Source organism: Morchella sextelata, assembly GCF_020137385.1.
Source record: "Morchella sextelata strain SCLS chromosome Unknown scls_4, whole genome shotgun sequence".
NCBI classification, from domain to species: Eukaryota; Fungi; Ascomycota; class Pezizomycetes; order Pezizales; family Morchellaceae; genus Morchella; species Morchella sextelata.
This window is the reverse complement of record NW_025408619.1, coordinates 1,759,013-1,781,600: the sequence shown is the minus strand read 5'-3', so window position 1 is coordinate 1,781,600 and position 22,588 is coordinate 1,759,013. Positions and strand designations below refer to the sequence as shown.

The 22,588-nt window shown below is 46.6% G+C and overlaps 5 protein-coding genes across 5 annotated transcripts; 1 reads left to right on the top strand and 4 right to left on the bottom strand.

Annotated features, from left to right (window-relative positions):
• Window positions 1–749: 749 nt before the first annotated feature.
• On the bottom strand, window positions 750–2,225 carry H6S33_010369 (uncharacterized protein; the record flags this gene model as incomplete). Its single annotated transcript, XM_044841747.1, has 1 exon — window positions 750–2,225. One exon carries the CDS (start codon window positions 2,223–2,225, stop codon window positions 750–752), a length of 1,476 nt encoding a protein of 491 aa, XP_044697512.1.
• Window positions 2,226–7,795: 5,570 nt separating this feature from the next.
• On the bottom strand, window positions 7,796–8,170 carry H6S33_010368 (uncharacterized protein; the record flags this gene model as incomplete). The annotated part of the gene is made up of 1 exon (XM_044841745.1): window positions 7,796–8,170. One exon carries the CDS (start codon window positions 8,168–8,170, stop codon window positions 7,796–7,798), a length of 375 nt encoding a protein of 124 aa, XP_044697511.1.
• A 1,726-nt stretch (window positions 8,171–9,896) lies between these two features.
• Window positions 9,897–10,319, top strand: H6S33_010367 (uncharacterized protein; the record flags this gene model as incomplete). Its single annotated transcript, XM_044841744.1, has 1 exon — window positions 9,897–10,319. One exon carries the CDS (start codon window positions 9,897–9,899, stop codon window positions 10,317–10,319), a length of 423 nt encoding a protein of 140 aa, XP_044697510.1.
• A 1,678-nt stretch (window positions 10,320–11,997) lies between these two features.
• H6S33_010366 (uncharacterized protein) lies at window positions 11,998–15,480 on the bottom strand (the record flags this gene model as incomplete). The annotated part of the gene is made up of 1 exon (XM_044841743.1): window positions 11,998–15,480. The coding sequence occupies one exon, from the start codon at window positions 15,478–15,480 to the stop codon at window positions 11,998–12,000; it is 3,483 nt and encodes a 1,160-aa protein (XP_044697509.1).
• A 4,728-nt stretch (window positions 15,481–20,208) lies between these two features.
• On the bottom strand, window positions 20,209–21,593 carry H6S33_010365 (uncharacterized protein; the record flags this gene model as incomplete). Its single annotated transcript, XM_044841742.1, has 3 exons — window positions 20,209–20,611; window positions 20,720–21,267; window positions 21,351–21,593. The coding sequence occupies 3 exons, from the start codon at window positions 21,591–21,593 to the stop codon at window positions 20,209–20,211; spliced, it is 1,194 nt and encodes a 397-aa protein (XP_044697508.1).
• Between the last annotated feature and the right edge of the window lie 995 nt (window positions 21,594–22,588).

Genomic DNA, 22,588 nt, shown 5'->3' with positions numbered 1-22,588 from the left:
CCAATTGACGGAAGGATACTACCATAACCAGTTGGGACTAAATAGATGACTTGGCTTACTGAAATTTATATATTATATATTAGAGTAATAAATTCTCTCTGTCGCATCAAGTTAAATCCGGTCGACCACTCATGAAACCATTCCAAATTGTTATTGCTAGTTCTTACTATGATATTTTGATATAATCTGTATATGGTTCCAGCTCCTTGAAATTGGGAATCTCAAAAAGGTCGATGATCTATCTCGAAATCTCCCCCGTAGGTCATGCTACGCATTCGTTGATATTTCCCAAGCCTTGTAATATTCTGCACAGCGTATCACTCGGACCGCCGTTTGATAAGAAATACGATCTGTTTTTTCTTTTTTTGCTTAATTCATTAATTGTATAGAAATATGATCTGTCGTAAGTGCATGTAAGCGTGCCTTACTAATGGCGGTTCACGTCAAGATGTTATTGTTTGAGATGGATTTGAACAAATAATTTGAAAGTAGTTTACAGCCTTTCCCAAGAAAATCAATTAGTTTTCATACAAATATTACCCCCAGCCTTTCCCAAGAACGCATCATCAACTCATCAAAGATTTTATCGAAAAAAGAGAAATGTTCTATCGATCTATCTGTTCGCAAAGTACAGCGAGAGGTAGAATTATTGTAGAAACAGGGTCTAGAAATAGGGTTTCTATGGCTGGGCAAGCCAATAGAACTCCTCCCATACTTCTACAATAATCTTACCGCAAGCTGCAGATAATCTACTCAGAATCTGATACCTCAGCGACCTGCACTTGAACACTCTCTTTACCCTTCACAGCTGATGGCCTAACATCAACCTTTTCCCTTGGAACAGGAGGCACTCCAAAGCCATTCCTGTTCCTGAAGAAGACTACGCCCTTGGCCTCGCCCTCAACGTCCGCAGAAGGCTCAACAAACTGACACCAACGGGCAGATCTCCAAAGAGCACGAACGAAACCCCAAGCACCCCCCTTAGTGTCTGAACGGTAGTGACTGCCCATGACCTTCTTAATGGCCTCGGTGGCCTCATCGGCCTTGTAAAATGGAATGGAGGAGACGAAGTGGTGTGCAACGTGGGTTTCGATAATGCCGTGGAGGAGATGACGTCCGATGAAACCGAATTCACGGTCGATCGTGGCAGCGGCACCACGTGTGTAAGTCCATGTTTCGGGGTGGTAATGAGGAAGCGAAGGGTCAGTGTGCTGAAGGAAAGTGATAGCGACAAGCCAGTGGTTAACCCAGATGTACGGCAGACCGTACCAGAGGAAGATGTTCCAAGCACCGAATGCCTGGGCAGCCTTGTAGAGGCAGAACATGGTGGTGGCGATACCAATATCTGACATGAGAATCCACTTGGCATCCTTGGCCTCGTACAGGGGAGAGCGGGGATCGAAGTGGTTAACACCGCCTCCGAGGCCGTTCTTCTTGCCGATACCGCGGCCCTCTGATTGACGTTCATGGAAGTTGTGGCCAGTAACGTTGTTGATCAAGTACATTGGCCATCCGAACACCTGTTGCAGGACCAAGTGGATAAGCGTAGCAATTGGAGTTTCCTCGGTGAGCTCCGCAATATCGTGACCAATCCCTCCAGCGTATCTTCTCGAGTATTCCTCACGGCTCTTGGGCACAAAAACCATATCCCTCTCAAGATGACCAGTGGCCTTGTGGTGCTTTCCGTGGGAAATCTTCCATGACCAGAAAGGCACCAAGAGAGATGAGTGAAGAATCCATCCAACTGTGTCATTCACAACCTTACTAGGTGAGAATGCACCGTGTCCACACTCGTGCGCAAGAACCCAGATACCAGTTCCGAAGAGACCCTGAAGGAACGCATAGGTACCCCATGCGGCAACTCTCGTTGCGACATGTTGCTCCGCAAGAGCTGGGATGATGTAGCATTTGAAACCAATGAAGTTTCCAGCGATCAGGAGCCCATCCCGGAGAACGTAACTCATAGATCTAAGGGTTGATGATTTGAAGCAGTGCTTTGGAATCGCATCATGGATTTGCTTAATCGTGAAATCCGGGATTTTGAATTCGTTGCCGTAGGTATCGAGCATGGGCTTTCCCGTCGTTGGCTTCTCGGCCATTGATGAAAGAGACGTTGACGAAGAGTTTAGGGACGCAGCGCTAGAACCGGCAGCAGAGTTGGAGGTGAGGGGAGTCGAGGTCTGTGAGATGGAAGACTTTCGGGTCCTTGAACGAGTTGTTGCCATTGTGGTGGATGGTTGAGATTGCTATCTGTGAAGACTGTCAGACGTTGTTCAACTTTATCACTTCGGTTGTAGTAAATGATGAATTGACAACAAAGAGTGGGGAGTAGTGGTTTACCTCTTATCTGTTAAAGATTTTATAGTGAACGAGAAATTGTATCGATTGGTGGGCAAGTTTGATGGATAACAGAAAACTCAGCGGTGGAGTCGAATGAGCAGCACAAAGAGGGAAGGAAGAAGAAGAGAAGTTGTCGGGGGAGGGTAGGTACTAAAAGAGGGCCCAAAAAGAGGGAAAAAAAAAAAAAAAAAAAAGGAGACAGAGAGGCAAATTGTTGACAGTTGGCTGTCCAGAACCCACCCTAGCTTAGTACGCGTTTTTTTTTTCTTGCCTGGCCTGTGGTCCGTGTTCTACTCGCAGAGTAGAGATGTAACTGTGATTGGCACAGAGCGCGTATGAGGGGAAGCCAGGCACACTCTCAGTTGCTAGAATCTACCGGGGTCCCTCTCGCCTAGAGACCTTTCTCCTAGGAATGATCAATACCTATCATCGAGACTCAAAAGGTAAGGGAGTTTCCAACCCAATCTGTTTACATGCCTTGTTTTCACACACCATAGGGTAATAATCAGCTTACGAAAAGAGGGTTTTCCCTGAACATCTGCTGGTTCGTCTTACCAGATTCAGCGACAGAGCTCTTTCTCCTAAATCGCCCGAAACGCACATCATTTCAACTTCAACTTACAGTAGGCTTTGCCGAAGGCTCTCATCATCAAAAGGAAAATGATTCTCGCACGCCCGCACACATATCAAAAAAAAGAGAACAAAAGTTGCCTCCCAAAAATTTTCTAGATCTTTATGCAGTATGCAGGGACAGCATGTCGGGACCATTGTCGTCCAACCGATTTTATGCACTTTCTGCTGACCCCAGCCAAGCAGAGTTGATCTAACTAGGGAGGTCCTGGTTTCGGTGGGATGCAGCAAGTACTTGCTTTAGCCTTCTTCAGAATTTGTTGAGGTGCGGCACATGCACAGTTCACTTCTGCGAGTTTAACTGACTTAATTGAGGGCTGTTAAGCAAATCCTACTTCGTTTGAAGGATGATGAAAAGGCGATGGGATCCAAGTGACCAGATCGCAACTTCTCTAGATGCTTATGCTCACCAGTGATGACATTTCTTTCTTCCAACGCCCTCATCAGCTCTATGACAAAGGTTTCTTCACAAATTTCTCCACCCTTGGCTGTCGGTGCGGCTCTAAACGATAACTAACCCCAGAAAAAGATTGCAGATAAGGTTTGACCCCTGTTCGCAACTGGCCGTTCCAACTCTCGATCCTTGCCGATCCCCAACAAATGCGCCCGGCCCGCCCATGTCGTGGAGTGGTTATCGATAACCCTTCCACTTGGCAAGGGAAAGAAGTCTCACAGCTTACGCAAACCTAACCCTGGATTTGTCTCGCTAGAGCAAGAGAACTGACCTGCGAGTGGTCAAGGCGACAAAACTTGACCGAGATCCCCGAGAAGCCCAAGAATCACATGGGGCTTTCTTTGTCTCTTTTACCGAACTGTAACAGCCGATAACCGAAGCCCTGCTGCCACTGGCACTGCCGGCGCCATTGCGACATATATGTCGACTACTGCGGCACAGAACGTAAATCCAAGGAGAGAAGTGGTGAGATGTGAGGTGAGGAAGACATGATTTTTCACAAGAAATCATTTCATACCGCGCAAAGCTGGACCTTAGGGAGGCCAACTCTACAACACAAATATAGTAAATAGTCCGTGTCATTCATTTACGGGGTGTTCTTTTCAGAGTATTCGGGATACATAGGGGTTTCCTCATTTACATTCCGTTGGGAATGATTGCCCACAACATAGGGGGGATGTACTTTACCTACCTGCCCTTCCGTTTTTTTCAATTACCCACTTGAAACGAGTCCCACGCTCCAGCTGTGATTTACATCTTCCTCTCGTTCTTGCTGGTTCTTGACGTGGGGAAAAAGCAACTGATAATTTCAGCTCCGATTTTTCCTTTTGAACCGTGTCGGTTGCATATAGAAGTGCAAGTGCATAATCAAAGAATGAATCAGATCAATCTTTTCTTGTGTACCCCGAGAATGTCTTAGGGTGCAACAGGCGATAGGCGATATTCCGCTCTATCATGGAAGATCTGTGATGAGGCACAGTGAAAAGCTTTTACTGTGGGTTGAAACACCGGAAGATGAGGTTTGGATCATTGACCTTGGAATATACCCTGTGGAGTGCATAACACCGTCTTTTTTTGAGGGTGGGTTGGGTTGAACTTTCTCTCCATTGGCCCGACGGGTTTTCTAGACATCACATGTGATCCCGTATATACCTGAGAACTCAAATCCGCAGCATGTTGATACAGTCAACCCACGAGTACTCGCAGCAGGTAACAAGTACCCGAAAATGCACGTCCTAATCTGCAATTTCCATTGGAGTAGAAGTCAAAAATACACCAAAAACTTGCAGCTGCATATTCGGGTACTTCATGCCTGTCGTGAGTATGTCCTGTATTACCCCCTCGAGGTATCGCCTTGAGGTAGTTCGAGACATAATGAGCGTGAGACCTCTTGCCCGTGTAAGTAGACTTCTAAGGTAACAGTTCACCATTAGTAAATACATTTATTAATATATTTCGTTGGATGTCTTATGATTACTCAATATCTCGACTATGAGCCCAAGCCCGGGTAATTATCATACCTGCCTATCGAAGATAGATCTTCTCCCTATCTGTGGATGGTAACCTTCGATAGACTCTTTAGAGTGAAGATAACATTTCCCATCCATCCAATTATAATCAACAACTATATCCGCTTCGAGGGCGCCGATTACCTCGAGCAGGGGGCGTCCCTTCGAAAGGCAGAGGCGTCTCAAGGAAAACTGCTCTGACCGCTTCAAGCAGTCCCGCAGGAGGTTCAACTCAACACCTTTCACCCATAACACAAAAGATATACAGAGAAACCTATCATAATTCCACCCTCTCGAAATCCCATCCCTACCAAACTTCCAGTGTTCGGAGGGAGCAAAACCTGTGGTTTGCTAACAAATACCTCTCTCTAAATTCCATCCCTCCGATAATTCCAGCAAAATTCGGCCACCGTGGGGGGTGGAATTATGGTAGGTTTTGCTGTATCTCGATTGATCGAAGTTTTAAATGCGGTTTTACTATAGGTAGGGTCGTTATTAGCACCTGGCCGGATTATATCTACCCATCACCGGAAGCGTATGTGCATGTGTTTTCAAGGACCCGGGTCAAGTCTTACAGGGTCATTGTGTCAACCGCACATCAACAGAGGCACGAGTGATATTAGATGTCCTGAAGTGCCTCAGACGATCAGTCCGAATTATAATGAGAGCTGCTAGCCATATAAGATAGTTCTGTCACAATTAATGGAAATTCCCTCCTAAAGGCTGCTCAAGATCGTGAGAACTCTACCTAACTATATACCAATAACCTGAGTTCGCAGAATTCAAATTTCATGCCTGAAATATGCGGCTAGTGTAACCCAGACCGATTATTTGTGCCCACTTCATTTATCTCTGGCGTAAGGTGAATAGTCCTCGGAATTCTGTGGTGCGAGTGATGTTTTATGATTCCACTGAACCCTCATGTTTTTTTTAATACCTTCTAATAGGGAGATTAGTCTCTTGAAAAAAGCTAAGGCGGTGATATAAAATCATGAGGGATTCATACAAACTTGCTCCAATGTTGCCAATGTGACCCTCCGGTGAATAGCTCTTTTGCAAACATGGGTACTCAGTTCACCATCGCCGTACTTGGTGAGACCTGCTCACTTTCTGAACGAGCCAAATAGATATAATAATTTGGGAAATAATTCTTTACATCATCCCACATCGAACCTAAGTTTCAACGCCTTTTGAGAAAGACGGTGGATTCCACGATGGATACTCGGTAGGCTCCTGCACCACATTCATGTATTAGTCGGACTCTTTTGACCTTCATCCCCAAACAACTTAAAGCCATGCAAAACCCCGTCCGGGCAGAAAAAGTAGAGGGGAATTACCAAAGTATAGCCTTAGCCACCACCATCACTACTACAATTTTTTACTGCCTTAATCTATTTTAATGCCCGAGTAACAATCCGGAAGCTTCGTAGCCAACAAGACTGAAACGAACTCCGCCAAACGTAGGTACGCTCGTGCACCATTCTCAATATATCGGTAACTTCATGAGACGTGATCGTTGCTGGGACCCATTTTTCGCCGCCTAGTTCGTTACTCCACCGGAATCCTAGCAGCTTGAGATCAGTAAGAGAAACAAAACAGATAGCAGTACACAACACAAGAAAGCCTGAAGCTCACGCCTATTGATGTTGAAGTGGCCAAGGCGTCTTTACGCTCACCTCACGCTGCAGCGTGGACTGTGATATTTTTAGTTGGGGCTAATGTGTATGTTGATGTTGAGAGATGCGGTTCTAGACGAGAGAAGCATAAGGTAGAGGTTTCGGGGCCGTGAGTGAATTGGCATACGTCGTTGTGACGACGTTGGTTGCTGCTCGCTGGGTGGTAGTTAGATTGGTCGGGTAGCGTTCGTGGAGTAGGTGCATGCTTGTTTTCATGTTCGTTGCCTAAGGCTAGCGGATGAAGAAGTCGGGGCACCACAGTAGGTTTACTCGCAGTTGTAACTTTCATTCGGGGAGCCGCATCGTGCGGTGAGCGAGTATATACGGTGATCGGTTGCTACGAAGGAAGAAAATGTTGCGGGTACGAGTCACAAAATAGTTCGTAAAGGCGAATGCTCAGAATCGTGAGTGTATTGAAAGCTATAAATTATCATATAAATCATGATAACACGCCAGTCCAGTCTCTCCCACTCGGCAATGCCGGAGTGTCAATTTGTAGCTATAATATATATCCATCAAGTATCCATTTTGATACCTTTGAGAAAAAAAAAGCCTATATCCATACGGATATATATGAAAGAAGAAGAAAACCCAAATAACTCCAGTACTAAAAAAGTATACCATCCCGACCCGTCATATACCGTTGCCAACCGAAATCATTCACCAATGATCATTGACAATGCCAAGCCACTAAAGTTCCACCACTTCTCGATACCACCTCACGTAACGAAGCAAGATGAATGTACAATACATGCACTTTCAAGCTCTTTATATCCGTCGATTGAGGTAGTTATTCAAAGCCATTTGTTAAAGTCCGAGTACCCTAAAGGAAGAGCCCTTTGTAAAGTGGTATTTGTTAGCGAGTGATAGTTTATGATGGAAGTAATCTTGAGAGATAGATCATTGGTACCTACCGTGGATAAATGAAAGGAAATATTTGGAAGGAAAATCGAAACAGTATAAAGTAGCGACCTTTTAAAGAAAAGAAGTATGCAGGATTGTTTCCTATACGCAATCTATGAGTGAGCTTCTTTGAAACAAACGAGTAGAGAGTGGGGGTGGGAAGACTAACCGGCCGGTATCATGAGCTTATATTTAACGAAAATGTTACTCTCGCGAGTGTTTAGTTTTATCTTTAGCTGAGGCCTCTAAGGCATCTGAGTTGGACATAAAAAAAGATATATCATTTAATCATCTTCCATCAATATCTCGCTAGGAGTCCTGATCCTACCCCTTATTTCCCTGAATTTAGACTCAAAGTATCCTTCGACTCGTTCGGCTTCAGCGCGAGCCGAAAGAAGTCTTAGGGAAATTTCAGAGATTTCATTGCCGAAAATCAACTTGAGAAACCAAAACCTATTCATTTTATTGCGTTCTCTTCTGAAGTTCAGTTCCGTGGACATGATTTGCGTACGAACGATCAAAAGATTGATACGTTCTTCCTTAAGAGCTTCCATGTCGGTGATTTCAAGTGTCTTGAAGCTCCTAAGAGCTCCGGCCACTATTTCTAGCTCTAGAACGATATCATCTAGGGCCTTTCTATTAGGAAGATAACGGTCCATTGTATGATACGAGGGGGTAGTTCGTGTAGATGCTTTGTGAGTGAGTGAGTGATGCAGTACTGTGTACGTGTAGGTAAAGTGATGGATGTGAGGTAATGAGGGCAAGTAGATTTGATGTAATGAAGGGAAGCAAAGGGAGAGGTTTAATATGTAGACTAATGAGAGAAATTAGACGGAAATCGATGATAAGATGGAAATCGATGATAAAATGATTTCTGAACGTGCAGGTTGTAAATGAAGGCTGATAGTGCTAAGTATCCGAGTACTCTAGGTGGGATGATACTGATTGAGAGGTAGATTGTTAGGATGAATGTTAAGGAGAGGAAGAGGAGAATGAGAGTCGAATGCTAGCTTATATACTTTTCAATCAATCGTGCTTTGCTTGCGGTTTGGCAGCTACTCGGATATGCTATATCAGCGGATTTGAGAGCATGGGGGAAGGGGGGGGGGGAGTCGGTGCTACTTCTGTGGGCGTGGCCACGGGTACATGTATGTATAAACTGAATTCACTACACTACCGGTGTTATAAAGCTCTAAAGTCCGGCAGTGCTCATACGCTACGAAAACTCTAGAGCTCGGTGTTGAATATATATATTCTCCTCTGCAGTCAATTAAACGGTATAGAGAGTTATAGCTACATGCATATAGGCTATACAATTTACTACAGATGAAATTTGCATTATTACCAGAGAGCTAGATCGGTGGAACTTTTACCATGTATTCGCTGTTGGGCTGTATGCGGAACCGGCACCGGCTTTAATGTAGATTTTATGGGGCGTCTTATGTAAGTACATGTACGCACATGTATATATATGTATACATGTATTTAAGTATTCTCCCTTGTGGTGTGGATTATGTTACTCCCACAGCTTATATATGCGCGTACACTTAAGTACACGGTAAAGAAGCGAGGATGCGGCTAGGCCTGTATACTACATGTAATGACGCGGCGTTAATTCTGCTCATACTCTCAAATCCAGAGTCAACCATGATACACAGTACAACGACACTAAAAATAGCAGTACCACCAAAGTCAACATTCTCAGCTCCCCGTGTGCCGCACATATGCATTTGCATTGTGGGAATGCAGCAGACGCCAAGGAAAGCACGGGCCATTCAGCCCAAACTCTATTTCAGTGTCTCTCGTCCCACTGGCGCGAGAGTTACGCACCTTTGGCCCCGTGTTTACGCCACAGCCAGCCACTATTGATATCAGTAGCCAAAGAGTCTACCGCAACCCCACAAGGAGGGGAATTGGCTTTCAGTAAGAAAGAATCGAATATCGAATTCAATTTATGTTTAGATATCGATCGAGTGATCACCCATGATGATGATGAATAATAGGGTATATGGGAAGTGACACGTCGTTATCTAGCGTGGCTTTCTAGCGCATCTGCGCTCGTTTCTGATTCTCTGGGCCCGGGCGGCTTCACCCGGGGCTAACGGTTTCATCCCTCCCACTGATTACTGATTACGGCATTGGTGGAGCGGACGTCATTGGGCCGCCGTTCACGTCTCCACGTCTCTCCTCTCCATCCATTGCATTGCCAGTTCACCCCCTCCAGTTCAGAAGATCACCGTGACAATTGAGTCGGGCTGTATCTTGACCTCTACCGCAATGTCTCCAACCTCAACGTCCAACCTCCCCTCCCCCTCCTCCAAGACACAGAATCTCCAGCGTTCCCTCTCTACAACTACCCTACATCATACCTCACCCCAAACGAAAATGCCCATACGCCTCTTCCCCGCTAACCGCGTGCTCTCGTCAACGCACCGCGGCCTCAGTACGCTCCTCACAGAGCTCCGCGCCGTGGACTCAGACCAGACAAAATCACGCAACTCACTCACGCATATCCGTCTGCGCTTCGACCTACTCGTCGACACATTTGAGGACGAGAAGCTGCGCCTGAGCAAGAAGGCCTTCACGAGAATTCTCTACAGAAGGGACTTACAAAATGTCGAGAAGTACATTGTCATGGTCAGGCAGGATATGGATAGAACGAGCAGGGACATCGAGTGGTTATGCAAGCAGATGGAGTTGAATGCTGCACGCAGGAGTGGGGGAGCGGATTCAGTGGAGCAGGAGGTGTTTGGTTTGGTGTTGGGGACTACGGTGAGGTCACGGTATACGCTGGTGAGTGCGAATTAGGGCTTCTAGGTATGTATCAATTGACCTTTCGATATGAGTTGCTTGAGCTGATTGGTTATTAGTCGAATTCCGCACCCCATATATCAATACTCTTTGGCATCAAAGCTCCCCAGCACATCCATACATCTTTTAGACGTGATATCGGACAGTCATAGTGGGAGAGGACTCATTTGGTACCATGTCATTTTTTTCCATGGTAAAATTCCAAGGATACATCCCTTAACTAATATTCTTTCCAATGTTCTTTCATAAAACACCACTACTCTTCATGTTTCTTTTTTTCAAGCTTTACCATATTACATACAGATTCCTATTTTCAGCCTGTAAATATAACTTCTTGTCACGAAACAGTTATATTTTTGTCATAGCCTTAGAGGGCTGCATACAATTAATGAGTCAACAAATAACAACAAATAGTTATGTTTTCAAAGCAACCGCGAGTGATAGTGCATGATGTGCTCGCTCAGCACCTCGGCGCTTGGGTGCCGCGCAGATTTGTTGATGGAACTGTTTCAATAAGCGCATGCAGCTACCCCTGGGTCTCAAACAGGATATATGCAGGATCACACCTGGAGAATCACGCGCATGTTCTATCCGATAGGCGAGGTTTTCTGTTTTCGAAACTAAAGGCAGGACGCCTAACATTTCAGCTCACGAATAGGTGGGGTTTAATCACGATTTCATGCGCTAGACTGATATAAAACATTGATAGACGATACTTCCGCATACCACCTTAGCTCGCTCGACAAGACCATTGGCCTTCCAGAGCTCAACCACACCCTCTCTGCTGAGGTTGAAAGGACAATCGGAAACAGAGACCACCGCGAAAACAGTCAAACGATGACCCTCCTCTTGTTAGGAGTTATTCATCAAAACAAACAGCTCACCGAAGCAGTCTCCAAACTAGGAGACGACATCACCTCCCTGAGGGAGTCAATCGCAGCCCCCAAAGCTGCTCCCATCCCCTCAGACCCCCTAATCGTTCAAAAACTGGACACCCTCATCGGGAGAACCAGCCTCCCCCCTCCCACACCCTAGGCCCCCCACAGACCTACCCCGCCCGCCAAGCCTGCCCAACCGAGGGCAACTCCCCTGTATGCACAAGTGGTTCGATCCACTCCTAACCCACCCAACCCCCCCAGAAAGAAGACGGCCAAGGCAGCCGTAGCCCCGGCCCCAGGATCCGCCCCGAAGGCGAAGCCCCTACCATCTGCCCACCGCCGTTTCTTCGCCACCAGGACAACCCTATCACGGGGACTATAGGCGATAGACTGTGGTGCCAAGGAATACAACCTAGGTAGTGACGTAGACGTGGACGTAGACGTAAAGGTATACTTTGACTATGGACTATGGGTGGCTCTACCTGGTATGATAAACCGGTTGGAGCCCTATGACGTAGTGCGAACAAAGAATAGTATTCGTGGAATAAAATACAGAGGTTGCGTAAAGAAGAAAGAGAAAAAGGAAAACAGACAAAAGCACAAGACAACGCCCCCTTATATATCCATCCATAATCCAACGATGACTAATACCTTCGCGTAACAGAAACCCAAAGAACATAACAGAAATCCCCATTACAAATCCTAATTCCACTGCACGATACCTCCTTCCCTCATCTCAGTTCATCACCTAGCCGAAATACGTAGCTGCCGTTACAGACCACGCCCCCCTCTAAGGCCTACCTCCTGGTAGGCTTAGGCTTCCCTGGATAACGCTCATGGAATCGTTTAACGATATCAGGTGAATGCTCAAGGTCCGATAGTGGTTGCCAGGAGGCTTCATCATATCCCATATATCGTACCAAATACTCAAATCTTCCTCTTCGTTTCCTCGAATCCAAGATATCCTCGACCTCCCATTCTTCCTCTCCTTCGATTTCAACCGGAGGTGGTGGCAACTGTTGTTGTCCCGGTAAAGGATCATTCGCATCGGGTGACAATAGCGAAACATGAAATACTGGATGAATTTTCATTGACCGGGGAAGTTCCAACTCGTAGGCATAGGGATTGACAATGCGCTTAACGTTATAAGGTCCAATACGTTTCCAGTCGAATTTCTTGGAAGGTCGTTTTGTTAGAATATGACGGGTCGATAGGAAAACTTTATCTCCTAAATGGTATCGAGGAGCTGGGGTCCGATTCCTATTGGCTGATTCTTCCTGTATTCTTTGTGCCCGAAACATCTCATTCCGTAAGAAGTCGATGATATTCTTCATTTCTCGCGCAATGCTATTAGCTTGATCTTCCGCCTTCGTTCTACCATGTTCCAAAGGCCCAAATGTTATCCTAGGATTTCTTCCCGAATTAGCATAAAAGGGGGAAACTTTTGTTGTTTCGGAAATGTGGTTGTTGGTTGCAAATTCAGCCATCGGTAGCCATCGGACCCAATCGTCTTGTTGATAGGAAACATAGCTTCGGAGGTATTGTTCCATTATGGCATTGATTCTTTCTGTCTGTCCATCTGTTTGGGGGTGGAATGCAGTAGAGAACTTTGGCGAGATTTCCAGTCGATCACAAAGAGACCTCCAGAATTCCGCGACGAACTGTGTTCCTCGATCGGATACCATAGTGTCGGGTAATCCATGTAGCTTCCAGACGTTATCAATATATAGCCTTGCTACTTCCTGTGAGTCCGCCTCCTTTGTCGTTGGTATCAGATGCCGCATTTTGGTTAGTCTATCCACCACGACCAAAATCGCATTATACCCATCGCTCTCAGGAAGATCAGTCACAAAGTCCATCGAGACATCTGTCCAGGGTCCATCGGGAATTGGCATGGGGCGAAGTACTCCATAAGGTGCATTGTGTGATGCCTTGCTACGGGTGCACACATTGCAATTCCTAATATACTGATCGACAAACTTCCGCATCTGTGGCCAGTAATATTCTCGACTTAGGAGCTCCAGAGTCTTCGCTCTACCCGGATGTCCTGCAGATGGTTTGTCATGATATTCTTTTAAAAGCCTTAGTCGAAGGTCATCGTCGTCTGGTACATATAGCATGCCTCGATAAATCAGCCGACCGTTGTTATCTTCCATACATTCAGCAAGTGAGATTTTGTTTGAGTGGCGTGTGCCATTCCGAAGCATATTGAGGACCTTGTTTGGGAAACTATCCACTTGGTAAGCTTTTGAAAATAACTCCTCTACAGTGGACGCTCCTTCAGCGGATTCATTTGACAAAGAACCCGCGAACAAACTTAGCTTGGTATCCAAATTTTTTCGCTTCAGAATCACTTGACTCTGATGCGTTAACCGTTCATCCCCCTCTTTAGGTAGGTCACCTGACCTCCTAGTCAATGCATCTGGTTTTGTTCCTTGTTTTCCTGGCCGAAATTGTATAACGAAATCGAAGCGTGAAAGAAATTCGGACCAACGGGCTTGTCGACGATTTAACAATTTTGTTGTCATAAAATACTCAAGATTCCGATGGTCGCTAAGAACTTCAATTGGAAATTGAGCTCCCTCCAGATGATGTCGCCATTCTTCAAAACATCGTATAATTGCTAAAAGTTCTTTGTCATAGATTTCGTAGTTGCATTCTGCGGGAGAGTGTTTCTTAGAAAAGAAAGCAACTGGATGTAGGATTCCTTCGTTGTCACGTTGAGATAGGATTCCTGCTGAAACATAGTCGGATGCATCAGTTTCTATCACAATTTTTCGATCTGGATTAAAATGAGCTAGTATCGGTGCCGTTGTAAACATCTTTTTCAAAGTCTGAAATGCTTCCTCCCTTTCATCCGTCCATTCAAATTTAACATTTTTCTTTGTCAAGGCTGTAAGAGGGGCAACAATTTTCGAATATCCCAAAATAAACCGTCGGTAGAAATTTGCAAATCCTAGGAATACTTGAACATCACGAAGGTTTGTCGGTGTAGTCCATTCCAAAACATCGATAACTTTCTTTGGATCCATTCTATTCCCATTTGGAGTAAGGATTAAACCAAGATATTTTGTTTCCTGAACCATAAATTCACATTTTTCAGGTTTAAGGTGAACATGATTTTCATCAAGTACCTTTAGAACCTTCTGAATATGTTCTTTATGTTCTGATAGGGTCTCGGAATAGATAAGGATATCGTCTAAGTATGCTGTTACGAATTGATCGAGGTAGGGACGTAGAATATCATTGATCCAATGCTGAAATGTGGCAGGGGCATTAGCTAATCCAAACGGCATTACTGTATATTCGAAATGTCCATATCGAGTCCGGAATGCTGTTTTCCATTCATCTCCTTCCGCTATCCTGATTTGATTATATCCCCATCGTAAATCCAACTTAGTGTAGTATTGTGCTCTTGACAACTTAGCCAGGGTTTCTTTCAACAATGGTAATGGATATCGATTTTTGATTGTAATCGCATTTAGGCCTCGATAGTCAACACAAAGTCGAAGGGTTCCATCGCTTTTCTTCACAAACAGTATGGGTGCTCCCGCTGGTGATTCACTGGCTCGAATAAATCCTTTGGGTAAATTTTCATCAAGATATTCTCGTAGTGCTTTTAACTCAATTTGAGATAATCCATATATAGGTCCATATGGTGGTCGTTTGCCTTCCTCTAATACTATCTCGATGTCATGGGATGGTCGATGTGGTGGGAGAATTGAAGCATCATATTCTTTAAACATGTGAAGACGATGGTGAAATTCTTTCGGTACTAATTGTTCGATATCGATAGTGGATTTCTCGGTTGCTGAAACGATGACTGTATGGTGTTCCGGTAAGGGGATTGAGATACCATGAACAATAACTGCAGTTCCACTGAGTGAACAGTGTTGACAACAGCTTCGAGAGTCAAAAACAAGTAGATTTTCTTTTGGTCGAATCGTAACATCATGTCGTCGCATCCAAGGTATCCCCATCACAATCGGATAGTGTCCTAACTTCGTTACAAAACATGGCGCCGTTTCCCGATGACCATGAATGTCTAACGAGACATCGACAATATGGGTAATTTTTCCTGACTTAATAGGCCTTCCGTCTATAACGTCTACATGGCGAGGTATTTTAAGGGGGGTCATTGTAAGATTGTTGTGGCGTGCAAAGGATTCATCAATAAAAGCATATCCTGATGCTCCGGTATCAATAAGGGCGTAGGTAGGTATAAACGAATTTTTATTCTGTGAAATCGAACAAGTTACTACAAGTTGATTTCCATCCATTTCCTCCTCTGATACCGAAAAACCAGAAATACACATCTTAAAAAAATCCTTAAACGGTCCCTGGGCTAAGCCACTTAGTGCAGGGACAAATCTTTTGCCGACTCATTATCGCTTCCATCGTTTTCTTCCACTGTCAACGCCGCTCCTCTCATCACAGGCCTCCTTGGTTGATTTCCAGTTGCCCTCGCTTGGGGGCAGTTTCTAACCATATGCCCGACACCTCCGCAATAGAAACATCGGCCCTCAGCTAATCGGGCGTTTCTTTCGGCAGGGGTAGGGCGACGACGTCCTCCAGACAGGTCCATGGGTACATCACCTCCAGGACGGAACGAGGGGTGATTCTCAGTGGCAGGTGGGTTGGCAGCAGGGGCAGCAGGACGGGGAGCAGGAACAGGATTTGTTGGTGGAGGACGCAGAGCCGGGGTCGCAGTAGTAGTCCAAGGTTTTTTACTACCTCGCTTAGCTTCCGCCCGCCCGTCGTCGGTTATCCAACCGTTGCAAGAGTGTTGCACAACCATCTACCGTTGCAGGAGTCTCATGGTGTATCATTGATTCGTCCAGTTCCCCATTAATTCCTTCCATCAAAGCCTCAATCCGAGAGACTTCATCCATACCCGACTCAGCAGCATACCGTTGAAACTCAGCAAAATAATCGGCAAAGGTTCGAGTGCGTTGTCTGATGTTCCGAAGATTTCTTCTAGCTGTCCGCATTCGATCGGGGTCTCCAAAAGCTGTATCCAGAATCTCATAAAACCGTGTCATAGAAGGTAGGGCAATACCTTCTTCTCCCATGTACTGTAAAAACTGATTGGCAGCAGCACCTTCCAATCTGCTGAACGCGTACGATAACTTAGACTGTAGTGTAGGATAGCGATCGATATTTCCCAGTAACTTAATTTTCATTTGTTGCTTGAATAAGTGTAGTCTTTCTCGATCACGATCCCCCCTAAACACATCGGGATCTGGGAGTTTCTCCGACCGATAGGTGGTACCTGTAACTGGTGGCGCTGGAGGTACAGGTGGAGCGTTGTTTCCAATAGGTTCTTCGTCAGGGGCCACAACCTCAACAGCAGTTTGTTGAGCTCGGGCAGCAGTAAGATCTCGTTCAAATATCCTTCTTGCCCTCTCAGCCTCCGCTTCTATCTCCTGTAAATCCGTTGCATATTGAATAAGACCATTTTGACACTGTTGAAGAAGCGCATAAGCTTCAGCTCCGACAACATGATCGACCTGTGGATGCGCTTCAAAAAATCTTTGGAGGTTATCGTTGAGTTGTTGATAATCGACATGGGCATGTTCCGACATTGTAGGCTATGGTGTTGTATTGGTTGGCGATAGAGGACGCAACCTACGTATCACGGGGACTATAGGCGATAGACTGTGGTGCCAAGGAATACAACCTAGGTAGTGACGTAGACGTGGACGTAGACGTAAAGGTATACTTTGACTATGGACTATGGGTGGCTCTACCTGGTATGATAAACCGGTTGGAGCCCTATGACGTAGTGCGAACAAAGAATAGTATTCGTGGAATAAAATACAGAGGTTGCGTAAAGAAGAAAGAGAAGAAGGAAAACAGACAAAAGCACAAGACAACGCCCCCTTATATATCCATCCATAATCCAACGATGACTAATACCTTCGCGTAACAGAAACCCAAAGAACATAACAGAAATCCCCATTACAAATCCTAATTCCACTGCACGATACCTCCTTCCCTCATCTCAGTTCATCACCTAGCCGAAATACGTAGCTGCCGTTACAAACCCCCAGTCCCATCGCCAATGCCGAAAGGCTGACGGCAACCCTCCCCCGCCTCTTCGGTCAAGCCCTGGCCCGAAGCCACCAAGTCGCCCCCGTCACCTCCCTCACCGTCACCATCAACAACAGAGGTACAGTCTCTGTTACCGCTCCCCCCACCGTCCCATCAACGGTCTACACACCTTTCTTCGAGGCCCTTACCACGATCCTAAACGTGCAGGCAGCCTCCCCAGAAAACCCCTTCACCACCTTCCGGCCCGCTCCCATCAACGTCGATCTCGCCATCCATGGCGTCCCTCTCTACGAGCTCCCCAACCAGGAATGCCTAGAGGAGATCCTCCCCTCCGCGCTTAAACTAGCCGTTGGCATCACCCCCTCTGCCGTCCGTTTCCTAAACACGGACGAAACCTCCCGCTCCTCCAAGGCCACCACTTCTGTCATCGTCTCCATGACGGCGGAAGAGGCAGCAACCATTGGAACCACCATCCGCCTCTTCTCCCGCCCCAGACGCTGCAACGTCATGTGGCGAGCATCCTCCACCACACAATGCAGGAACTGCTGCAAACTCGGCCATGCCACTCAGGGATGCAGGTCCCCCGTCGCCTGCCCCCTGTGCACCCTCCCCCACAAGCTCCAAGACCACCGCTGCCCAGTTGCCATGTGCAAAGGAGCATCGGCGCCTCTTGAAAACTGCTGCGAAATCTCCCCCGCCAAGTGCGTCAACTGCAACGGGACCCACCGCTCCTTCGCCCCAGCCTGCCCCAGCAGGAAACCCACCACTCCCCCGACCCCCCCCAATCCCCAGACCGCGATGGAAATCTCATAAAAACGCCGCGCCACCCCACCACTACCTCCAGGAGACTAGGTTCTCGGCGGCCCCATTAAGGATTTTTCCCCTCTCTCATATTTTTCTTTTGTCTTCGTAAGTCTTTTTATAGGTGGAAAAATAGCCGGTCGGGGATAGGTCTTTACGCCATAGTTTATACTTTATGCGATTCTTTGTACCTAGAAACAATAGAGCTTGATTAAAAAAAAAAAAAAAAAGATACTTCCGCATACCCGAAACCGGCTCTGGTAACAAACTGTCATCAAACATAGCCAAAAGAAAGAAAACAAAACGAGAGGAAAAAAAAAGAATTTTGCCTTGAATTCAATTTCAAATACAAAAGTTTCAACTCAGCCCGCTTGGTATCTAGGCCTAGGCTTTCCCATCTTGGCATCTCGTTCTCGTCGTGGACCTAGTCAGATATTCGAATAGTCATAACGCCCCTGAGTTTTGGGTAAGACAGACAAACTGTACTGGTAAAGGAATAACGCCGCACCCCACATTAAAGAATCCTTCCAGATCCTCCCAGCACAGTTCTCTCATTTTGCCAGATCTAGATGACAGGCCGCACGTATTACAGCACCACAGCTCTCAGCTACCGGTATTTGACCATTCATGGCGTTAAAGAACTCCATCAACAACAAGACCATTAATAAGCATACAACCTGCATCGATCCAACAACAATTGTAAAGGGGAAACACATTTGTCAATATTAGAGATGCCGTCTTTATTCCGCCCTGATGCTCGACAACCCTCACCAGGAAGAAGCTCTATGGGATGGGTCAATGCATGAATATGAATGCTCCAAGACGTCATAGTGGTAAAGAATTTCGACATGGCAAACCAGAGAAATATCTAGGCCGTTGATCGCACTTAAGCCTTGGGATATGAAACGCGGAGCGAGTGATTTTCCTGGGACCTAGCGGTCCCATTCGTCCGCGATTAGTATCCAGGTAAGGATGGAGTAATATATAAAGGATATCACGCTGAATTCAAGACATTCTGGGGTGCATTGTCTATAATGATGTGATATAAGACATCTAAATCGGTGTATAATATACAGCACCGAAATGCGTGCTCAAAAATCCAGTCATCCTTCAAGGTAAAATAGAGGGAGACTCTCATACTTATTACTGAGCTTGTCGAAGATAGAATATATTAGCAATAAGCCCTGCACGTATATAAGGGCGTTGTATCACAATGATACAGATGACAGCCACCGCCAACTGCTTCCGGACTGGTCACTGGTACCACCTCTTAAACTAGCGTCGTGGCTCTTTTTTTATTTCAGTCGGTTATATCCTCTCGGCTATAGCCACATAATGTTTTCACGTCCTTTTAACACTCGTTGGCGTGACGATACACATCTGAACTGTCATTGAGTAGGAACGAAGCTACATCATCTCAACAAACTGATCTTCTTCAAACCTTGCATACTCGTGAGCCAAGTCACGAACTGAAAAACATTGAATACAACTACCTTGATGATGATATCATACCGCAGAATGCATTCTTAGTCCATGGTTCGAGACAATCCTTTTTCCACAGCCAGCATATGTGCTCCTCTGCCCGTTCATACATCATTGGAGGAACAACTACTTGTAATCCAGATAACCAAGCTGCAATCTGACCAGTCACAGCTAGTGCCATTACCGCCTGATCAATCAAGCCAGCCAGATGTTTCATCTCGTATGTGCCTGAAAGCCCCAAAACTCCACAAAATCGTGCGAGATGAGAAAAACTCCGGACTCGGACTCGTGGCCGGCAGGCATGCCTTTAATCCAGGCGCGCGCTGGTAAAGAATTATCGATTGAATGCTACCTCACCTTGCCTATCACTTAACCCAAAGCTTGTGATTACTATACTCTACATTAACCGACTGCGGAAAATTCATAATCATATAAAGGCAAGGAACCTCCCGCCTCAATATATAAAGATTCTCGATTCTCTTGGATGTGGTATAGTGCATAATCTGGTGGTACGTAGGACAAAGGTTTATACCAACATCAGAGCTTATATTCGTGGCCAATCATAACTACACCTCGAGACATAACTAAGTATAATTTGCTTACCCGCAGTCCTCCCATGGTCAACCATACACAACATATCCACAATTCCACTGGCTGTATAACTCAACCTCTCAGAACTTGAAGGGACAAGCCCCGCCCCCGCCGGCGCCCACGCCCATCTCCCTGATCTTCTCCGCATCTTTCTTCACCTTCTCCAAACCCTTGCCCTCGAATACCTTCGGGCCCACCTCCTCGATACGGTATCCGCCCTCATCATGCTTCCCCTTCTGGATAAACGGCCTCCCTGTTGCCCACGCATACCATGACCAGAAGCTATTGCTGTAGGCGGCGGAAACGTACCATGGATCCACGTCATAGATGCCAATGTTATACCGCCCAGTCGCCGGATTCACACTCGGACTAAGCTTCTCCAACGGCCTCATGCGCGGGAGACTAAGGTGCCTTAGGTAGAACCTGCGGAGAGTAATGACGGTGTTGACGATAGGTGGCACTACTGGATGAACTTCGGGAAAACTGTGTCCCAAATGTCAACATATATCCAAGCCCATCCGTTTTCTTTGCTGATATTCTGGAAGGGGAGAGAGGGGGGGGGGTGTGTGTCAAGTTTGGGATTTTCCTTACACCATAGCTTTCCTCAGTGGCTCCCCCATCACGCTGCAAACACACATCCTCACAAACCCCTTCGCAAAGCCCGGGCACCACCACAGCAGCATATCCAGCGTGATGGCGCCAACCTGGTGATTGCTCTCCGCCGGTTCCATCTTCTCATCGAATTCTCTCGCGAACTGCGCCATCGCATCCCACGTCTTCGGGATCGTCTCGGGCGGAACATTCATCCTAACGCCGACCTCATACCAGAAACGCCAAAACGAGGCCTTCTCGAGCTCCGTGGGCTGCCGCCATTCGTACTTGGATATGAATATTAGCGGCTCCGTGGCGAAGAGGATGAGCGTGTAGAGGAAGTCATCGGGCTTGATGTATTGCGCGTATTGCGCGTGCAGATAGTTTGTGCGGGCGATTGCGAGCGAGGCGCGCTCAGAGTCGAGCGGCCAGCGCATCCACTCGGCGACGAGGACGACCGTGTCGACGTAGCGTTTGGGAGCGGGCTTGGTGGTGGCGAGCTGCCCGGACTTGACGAGAATGGCGCTCATGAAAGGGAAGGCATATGTCTACGTACCCCGTTGGGTTTTGTTTCTTAGCCCTGGCCATAGCTAGCTAGATTCGAGAGACGCGGACAAGGGACCTTCCTTACCTTGAAGAGCGCAAATTGAAGTGAAACATACATGATCTTGGGGAACTCGAGGAGTAGAAGCTGTGTTTGCACGGTTTGGGCATCCGTCAATGTGATCTTGTCATAGATCTGGGCGGACGTGAGGCCCTCATAGCCCAGCTTCTTGGTGGTTGTGTTGACACGGCGGTATCGGAGTACGCGGACGGAAGTCAAGTAGGCGGCTGCCGCCGCCGCGAGAGCAAGTGGGAGCTGGAGGCCGAGCATTACAGTTAATGCTCGTTGTGTGCTGTGCCGTGCTGTAAGGTGGGGCGGGGAGCAGAATGAAGAAGGGAGGGGTCTGGGCCTGCTTTTTATATCACTCTAATCTGCGGTATGTGCGTAGATTAGTATGTAGAGTAAGTAGCTCTGTCGAGTCTTAGACAGAGCAGCTGCTAGGTCGGGTTGAGGGAATCGGCCGATGCGAGACTTTCACAAGGTTGTAGTTATTGGGGGAGTTTCTATTCGCGGACAGGCGAGAGTAGTAATGATCTTTGATTTTTACTCTCTCCCCCCCACCTCTGGCGTTTACATATGCTTGTGCATATATGTACTCTACTCGTAGCTTCATAGCGTTTCCGAACACGACCAATATTGCATGACATACAAAAAGGTGGATTTGGCGCTTTTTTGTATGGTATGCAATATTAGTCGTGTTCGGAAACGTCATGGTAAGCCAGAGCATGGATCGATGACAGAACGATGCTCGTCGATACATAGAAGTAGTTAAGGCCAGGGTTCCCCGCGGTTTCGGTAGTTGCTCCATTAAGCATCCGTCCAAGCATTTTTTCCCCTAATTATTACGGCCAGGCCCAGGCCAACTAATGACGCAGGGCCCATGCCAACCGACGTTTGGCCCCCCGCCGCCCATGTCATAGATCACTCTTATTTAAACAGCAGCAGCAGCAGCAGCGAGATGGGGCCGGCGACGACAGTTCATCAGGCGGGAGGGAGGGAGGGAAGGAAATGGAAATGGAAATGGAAATGGAAAAGTGCACATGTCCAGCACACACCCTTTTTAAGCCTTGAGCTAGGTGATTGGCTACATGTATCTCTACGTTAGTTACCGCGAAACAAAGAAACCCGGTAACCCCCGTTTTGGAGGATGCTTTTTTTTTTTTTTTCTGGGCCACGATCAAGTGGTTGGCCGGCGGTGCGGGAAAGAGGGAATAGGGAAAGCCGCGCGGAGGATCTATCGGATGTGCTCTATCGGACAGGAAGAC